Consider the following 7752-nt stretch of genomic DNA (forward strand, 5'->3'; position numbering starts at 1 on the left):
GAGATTATATGAAGAGACTGTTCCCACTGGCAGTAGGGTCAGCAACAAGAGGACGCTGATTTCAAACAATTGCCAAAGACCAGGGGGGAGATGAGGAGAATTTGTTTACACAGCGAGTTGTTGTGATCTGGAATGCGCTGCCTGAAAGGATGACGGAAGCAGATTCAGAAATACCACTCCCAAGGTAATTGGATATGTGCTTGAACAGGAGCAATTAGCAGGGCCATGGGGAAAGAGCAGGGACTGGGATTTATTGGATAGCTCTTTCAAAGGCCGACACAAACACGATGGGCCGAACAGCCTCCTTCGGTGCTGTATCACTCTGATTCCAGGAGATGGGGTCTCTGAGAGGGGTTAGGTGTGGTGCTGAATCAATGTTCCCCAATGTCCACGGGATGGAAGCTGCCTCTCTGCACCGCAAGGTACCGAGTCTCTCATTGACACAAACAACACGATTATCATTTAAAATTATAGGTTTCTCGAGTTAATGAGACTCGGTGTCTAAATTCTATTAGTGCTGCCTCCTTAAGAGGGACACTTGTGGAGCTGACTCTTTTTATTACCGGCAATTGCCAATTTCAAGTCAACTACAATTTCCACACTTTTGTACTCTATACCGCTATTTATGAAGCCCAGAATCCCGTAAGCCTTTTTAACTGCTTTCTCAACCTGTCCTTCCACCTTCAACGATTTGTGCACACATACCCCCAGGTCTCTCTGTTCCTGCACCCCCTTCAGGATTGGACCATTTAGTTTATATGTCCTCTCCTCATTCTTTCTACCAAAATCTATCACTTCACAATTTTCCGTGCTAAATTTCATCTGTCACGTGTCCGCCCATTTCACCTGCCTGTCTGTCTTCCTGACTTCTGCCACTCTCCTCCTCACTGTTCACTATACTTCCAAGTTTTGTCTCATCTGCAAATTTTGAAATTGTGCCCTGTACACCCATGTCCAAGTCATTAATATGTATCAAGAAAAGCAGTGGTCCTAGAACCGACCCCTTAGGAACACCACTGTATACCTTCCTCCAGTCCAAAAAACAACCGTTCACCACTACTCTCTGTTCCCTGTCACTCAGCCAATTCCGTATCCATGTCCACTGTCCCTTTAATTCCATGGGCTTCAACTTTGCTGGCAAACATATTATGTGGCACTTTTTCGAACGACTTTTTGAAATCCATGTTCACTACGTCAACTGCATTATCCTCATCAATCCTGCCCGTTATCTCATCAAAAAACTCAAACAAGTTAGTTCAACATGATTTGCCTTTAACAAATCCATGCTGGCTTTCCTTAATTAAACCACACTTTCCAAGCGACTGTTAATTTTGTCCCTGATTACTGTTTCTAAAAGCTTCCCCACTAACGAGGTCAAACTGAATGGGCTGTAGTTGCTGGGTTTATCTTTACACACTTTTTTGAACAAGGGAATAATATTTGCAGTTCTCCAGTCCTCTGGCACCGCCCCCGTATCTAAGGAGGATTGGAAGATTATGGCCAGTATCACCGCGATTTCTTCCCTAAATTCCTGCAGCATCCTAGGATGCATCCCATCCGCTCCTGGTGATTTATCTACTTTAAATACAGCCAGCCTTTCTAATGCCACTTTTTATCAATTTATATCCTATCAAGTATCTCCACTGCCTCCTCCTTTACAATGTCTATGGCAGCATCCTCTTCCTTGGTGAAGACTGATGCATAGTACTCATTTAGTACCTCAATCATACCCTCTGCCTCCATGAATAGGTCTCCTTTTTGGTCCCTAATCATCCCCATCCCTCCTCTTACTACCCTTTTACTATTTATATGCCTATAGAAGACTTTTGGATTACCTTTTATGTTGGCTGCAATTCTATTCTTATACCCTCTCTTTGCCCGTCTTATTTGATTTTTCACTTCTCCTCTGAACTTTCTATATAGAGCCTGATTCTCAGATGCATTTGCAACTTGACATCTGTCATATTCGCTCTTTTTCTGCTTCATCATATTCTCTATCTCTTTCATCATCCAGCGAGCCCTGACTTTAGTTGTCCTGCCTTTCCCCCTCGTTGGAAAGTACCTCAACTGCACCTGAACTATTTCCTCTTTAAAGGCAGCCTATTGTTTATTACAGTTTTGCCTGCCAATCTTTGATTCCAGTTTACCCGGGCCAGATCCGTTCTCATCCCACTGAAATTGCATTTCCCCCTGTTAAACATTTTTACTCTAGATTGCTCCCTGTCCTTTTTCATAGCTAACCAAAACCTTCTGATACTATGATTACTGTTCCCTAAATGTTCACCTATTGAAACTTGCTCCACCTGACCAACCTCATTCCCCAGTCTGGAGTACAGTTATGTTGAAAGACTGAAGAAGCTGGCGTTGTTCTCCTTGGAGCAGAGAAAATTGAGAGGAGATTTGATAGAGGTGTACAAATCCATGAGGGGTGTGGACAGAGTTGATAGAGAGAAACTGTTCCCATTGGCAGAAGGGTGGAGAACCGGAGGACAGAGATTTAAGGTGATTGGCAAAAGAACCAAAGGCCACGTAAGAAAGACTTCTTTACGCAGCGAGCGGTTAAGATTTGGAATGTTCTCCCTGAAAGGGCGGTGGAGGCAGATTCAATCACAGCTTTGAAAAGGGAGTTGGATAATATCTGAAGGGAAGAAATGTGCAGGGCTACGGGGAAAGGGCGGGGGAGTGGGACTGGCTGAAGTGCTCTTGCAGAGAGCCGGCACGGGCTCGACGGGCCGAATGGCCTCCTTTCCTGCTGTAACCATTCTATGATTCGATGATTCTATGACCATGCGCTGTAACTTTATAAAAGGTTAAAAGGAAATTGAACAAATTAAATTAAAGTACTGTTCCTTATGGTGATGCAGCACTCCAGTGCCTGCGGTGCCCACCGGTCTCGGAAGGCCTCGAGCGTGCCGGCAGACACCGCGTGCTCCATCTCCAGGGCCACCCAGGGGTGAACGTGGCCGCGGAAGAGAGGTGGGCCGAATGACCCCCTGGACCGCCTGCTGCCTGGACCAGTTAATGGCCACTTTGGCCAGGCCCAGGAGCAGTCCCACGAGGAGGTCCCTGACCCGCCCGCTCCCCTCCGCACTGGGTGGCCGTAGATCAGGAGAGTGGGACTGAAGTGCAGCCAAAAATCGAGGATCAGCCCCTTCAAATAATGGAAGAGGGACTGCAACCTCTCACACTCCGTATAAACATGGACAATCTGGGTCTATGGGAACGAGACAAGTTCAGCCTTTCTTTATTGATGAACTGAAACAGAATATAAGGAAAGAAACATGTACCGCCTCTTAAAGAACAGACATTGTATTCAACCGATGTAAATTTAATCATACTTTACAACTTCAAATAAAGACACATCTATATTTTGTTAAAAAACACAGTTCCCTCTACTCAAGGAGCAGAAAACACAAGGCCCCAATATCTCCGTGTGCCCCGTGGGAATGCGGGTTCACATGGGGAGCCCGTGGGCCAATGAGACCATTCATTTACTGCGGGTTAAACAGGGGATAAAAAGGGGGAGTCGGGTCTACAGCCTCACTTATCTGGGAGCCTTGCTTGTTAGAATGGAGGGGCTGCGGGTTCTGGGCTTGTTCTTTGTTACAATCTGTTCATCTCAGCCGCCCTCTCTCCTCCTCCCCGCCGATCAATGTTGGCTGTCTCCCAAATTCCGCCAAGACTGCGGGTTTGGGGGAATTGAAGGCAGTGAGTGTGTGCGGAGAGGCTGCTGCTTTGATGCCGGGAGCCGGGATGTGCCGCCGTGTTTCTATTCACTCCACAATCTGCCAGGTGGGTGTATTCTCGGCTCGCCTATATTCTGGGCCAGGGCTTCCCAGGACCAGCCGCAATCCAACTGCACTGGGGATTCCCTGGACAGTATCCTCTCTCCTCCTGTCCTGAAACATCAGCTGGAGTCTCCAACCTCTCCAGTCCGGGAGCTGGCGGGTTTAGGAACCGTGTTCAGTTCTACAGTTTGAAAGTCTGATCATTGAGATCCTGACCCAGGATCTCTCCTTCCTTCTCTATGCGACTTGGGACTTCTGATGGTTGAATTGCGCCCCAGGATAGGAGGGCAGAGTGAAGATCAGTCCCTGGCTGGCACTGACCGGACAGGGTGTGGATTTGATGCCGGTCTTGTGTAACCAGTCCAGTAGGGATGGAGTTGGTGACCCGTCTCCATTAGATGGAGAATTGGGGTGTGGACGGGGAGAGAAGGAAACTAGAAGCTGGTGCTGCGCTGGGCGGAGTTTCTCCCCCTCCCGGTAACGGTTCCCTTGCCATTCCCCGTGCAGCAACTAACCGCCTTTCATTGACTCTCTCTCTTGCAGTGTGCACCAAGGATGGCCGGGTCCTGATCGCCATCTCCAAGGATTTGACGCTGCCTCCTGTAGACCTGACAACGGTCCATCTGAAGGATGGACACGGAGCGGAGTGCAGTCCGACCGTGGCCTCTGCAGACACTGTGCTCTTTCAGTTCGCAGTCACTGAGTGTGGCACTACTCAGCGGGTAGGTATTGTGGGCTGGGAGCCCCATCAATGGCTGTCAGTCGGGTGGGAAAGAGGGGGTCTAAAGGGCAATGGGGGCCCTTAAAGACACTACATGTGATAAGGCAATGGCAGACTTGCTCAATTTCTCTGTAATGATGGTCTTCTGTCTCTTGTAGCTGGACGGGGTGAACGCCGTCTATGAAACGGATGTGTTGGGTCAGTTTGAGATCTTGGATGGAGCTTTGGGATCGGTGACCCGGGACAGCCCCTTCAGGTGAGACTGGGAGCACATGGAGCGGGTAGAGAAGGTGAGGAGCTGAATTCTCCAGCCGTGTCCGTTCTCTTGCAGGCTCCATGTCCAGTGCAGTTACAAGGGGAGCCAGGAGTCTGAATTGCAGGTGAAGCCCAGAGTTTACAGCCTTTCTCCGCCACTGCCTGCCACTGAGGCCGGGATCCTGGTTCTGGAGCTGAGAATAGCGAGAGGTAGCGAGTGCTGCTGATGGTTAGTGTCCAACTTCAGGCTCTCTCTCCAAATAGTGGCCGTCCTTCATCGTCTTCTCTTTCCAGATGGTGGCTACCGGAGCTGGTACGTGGCCAGTGACTACCCGATCCTGAGTGTGCTCCGGGACCCCGTGTTTGTGGAGGTTCGAGTCCTGAACCGGAACGATCCGTCCCTTGTGCTGGTGCTCAATGACTGCTGGGCGACCCCCACCCCCGAGCCGCATTCGGGGCTCCGATGGGACCTCCTGGTGGGCAGGTAAGGCAGCGAGTGAGGGACCTTGGGGCAGGCTGGTGATTGGGGAGGGGGGCGACATGGACTGGGTGAAGGAACGGCCAATAATCAAACCAATCTGAGCTCCAGGTTGATGACTTGAATGGACTGGTTTCTTTATCTCGTCTAATCTCGGGACTTTGCTTTGATGTGCCGCTGTAACTCTGTAGTTGGGAGTTCCAGGTGCCCTCTCCATATAACCCGCTCTTTCTCTGTTCCAGGTGCCCCTTTACTGGAGACAATTACAAAACCCGCCTCCTCCCGGTAGACGCCGCTTCCCATTCGCCGTTCCCAACTCACCAGAATCGGTTTGTAGTCAGCACTTTCGCTTTCTGGGACCGAGTTTCGGGCCGGGCTCTGAGCGGGGAGGTGAGTTTCCTTCAGTCTTGCTCTCTTGGTTGAACTTGTTCCCTGGGTCTTGCTCACAGTGAGGAGGCCCCTGTTGACCCTTTGACTGTAGAAGCATGAATCTCCTGACTGGGAGCTGTGGCACTGACCAGACCGCACTGTCTCTTTCCAGGTTCACTTCCACTGCAGTGCTGAGGTTTGCTTCCCTTCCACCCGAGAGAACTGCACGGCTCCCTGCAGCCCCAGTAAGTAGCTGGGATCGGACTAGAAACTGAAGCCTGATGGGGAAGGGTGGGTGTGGGGCATCTGGACACTGGGCTCACTCAGCAAGGGCCCAACAGTGGGCACAGGAGCAGTGTCCTCAATCTGCCCGCTCAACTCTATCCCAGTTAGTCTACAGCAGAATAGCAATCTGGCTCAGGGGCTCTGAGCACATCTTGCACTGGTTCTGAATGGAATCCACCTCTGGCCTTGAACATTGATCCAGCATCCTGCCGTCGCCAGGAGTTCCAGGGTGGAACTGAACCGATATCTGGGGGCGGGGAGACCTGGGCAATATGTGTATGTCCAGTGTAACCGCTCGTCAAACTAGTGCTTAAAACTGGTCTCTTTCCCCAGGAGACCAGCCTGGCCATCGGACCCGTCAACGACTGCAAACTTTGCTGGGTTGATGCGGGTCCTTCTGAGAATCAGGAGTGAATCTTAGCCTGACAGTGAGGGAACAGTGTTTAACTACAGTCCAATCTCTCCGGTACTCACTGCCCGAGGGTTTTTGCATTGGGCCATCGGATTGTACACCTGATTCAGCGCTTCAGACAGCTGCACATTGAATTGCCCACCTTGAACTCTTGCCTCTTGTCTCCCCCAGAGAGGCGAAGAAGCGCCGATGACCGGGCTGGGTCCTTGGTGACCGCTGATGGAGCCATCATTTTCCTGGAAGATGAGAGATTGGCTGCTGGGATCCACCAGGAAGAGAAAGGTAAAGGAGGCCCCTGCCACTGTTTAGTGATGGAGTAACTGGTGCCCATCTAACCCTCCCTTCTCCCCACAGATGCTGCTGCTGATTCCCCCTCCCGTGTTCTTCCTGGAGCAGCGGTTGGGGTAGCTCTGCTCTCCGTGGCCCTGTTGGTCGGGACTGTTGCCATGTGGAAAATGGACCATCGCCGCAGGGTGGGCTCCGAGTGCAGCTCCATGGAACTGTAGATGTCTGTTGGACAATAAAACCCTGTTATACATGAACCCTGATCTTGTGTTCATAGAATCAGAGAATGGCCTCCTTCTGTGCTGTCACCATTGAGCCCGTGCCTGCTGTTTGCAAGAGCACTTCAACTAGTCCCACTCCTCGGCCCTTTCCCTGTAGCCCTGCAATTTTTTTTTTATTTGTTGCTTATCCAATTCCCTTTTTGAAAGCCACGATTTAATCGGCCTCCACCAACCTTTCGGGCAGTGCATTCCAGTTATTAACCACTCCGAGTAAAAAAACAAAAAAAAGGATTTTCCTCATGTCTCCTTTGGATCTTTTACAACTAACGTTCAATCTGTGTCCTCTGGCCCGTTCTGCCAATGGCGACAGTTCCCCTCTATCTACTGTCTCGACGCCTCATGCTTTTGAAAACCTCTCCAATCTGCTCTCAACCTTCTCTGCTCTCTGAAACTTCTCTGCTCTAAGAACCCCAGCTTCTCTCGCCATCCATGTAACTGACATCCTCATCCCTGGAATCATTCTTCCATGCACCCTCCTCCTAGGGCCGTCACATCATTCCCAAAGAGCGGTACCCAGAATTGACACAATACTCCAGTTGAGGCCAACCGATGTTTTATAAAGGATCATCATAACTTCCTTGATTTTGTACTCCATGCCACTGCTTGTAAAGCCCAGTATCCCATATGCTTTTTAATTGCTTTGTCAACCTGCCCTGCCGCCTTCAATGATTTGTGCACACATACTCCCAGGTCTCTCTGTTCATGCAGCCACTTTAGGATTGTACCCTTTAGTTTATGTTGCCTGTCCTCGTTCTTCCCACCAAATGTTTCACTTTGCACGTTTGTGTTAAATTTCATCTGTCTGCCCATTGCACCAGCCTGGCTGTCTTGAAATCTATCACACACCTTTCCCTGCCCCTGTACTTGCTTAAACTTTG

General features: G+C 50.0%; 1 protein-coding gene across 1 annotated transcript; it reads left to right on the forward strand.

Moving 5' to 3' along the window:
• Positions 1–3431: 3431 nt before the first annotated feature.
• LOC147105568 (zona pellucida sperm-binding protein 4-like) lies at positions 3432–6850 on the forward strand. Its single transcript, XM_086010880.1, has 9 exons — positions 3432–3792; positions 4332–4510; positions 4668–4765; positions 4841–4974; positions 5059–5248; positions 5485–5632; positions 5784–5856; positions 6480–6590; positions 6663–6850. The coding sequence occupies exons 1-9, from the start codon at positions 3447–3449 to the stop codon at positions 6812–6814; spliced, it is 1431 nt and encodes a 476-aa protein (XP_085867006.1). The 5' UTR covers positions 3432–3446; the 3' UTR covers positions 6815–6850.
• The last annotated feature ends 902 nt before the right edge of the window (positions 6851–7752 follow it).

The sequence above is a fragment of the Somniosus microcephalus genome, chromosome 17, assembly GCF_052327205.1.
Source record: "Somniosus microcephalus isolate GS21.2 chromosome 17, FLI_Smic_1.0, whole genome shotgun sequence".
NCBI classification, from domain to species: Eukaryota; Metazoa; Chordata; class Chondrichthyes; order Squaliformes; family Somniosidae; genus Somniosus; species Somniosus microcephalus.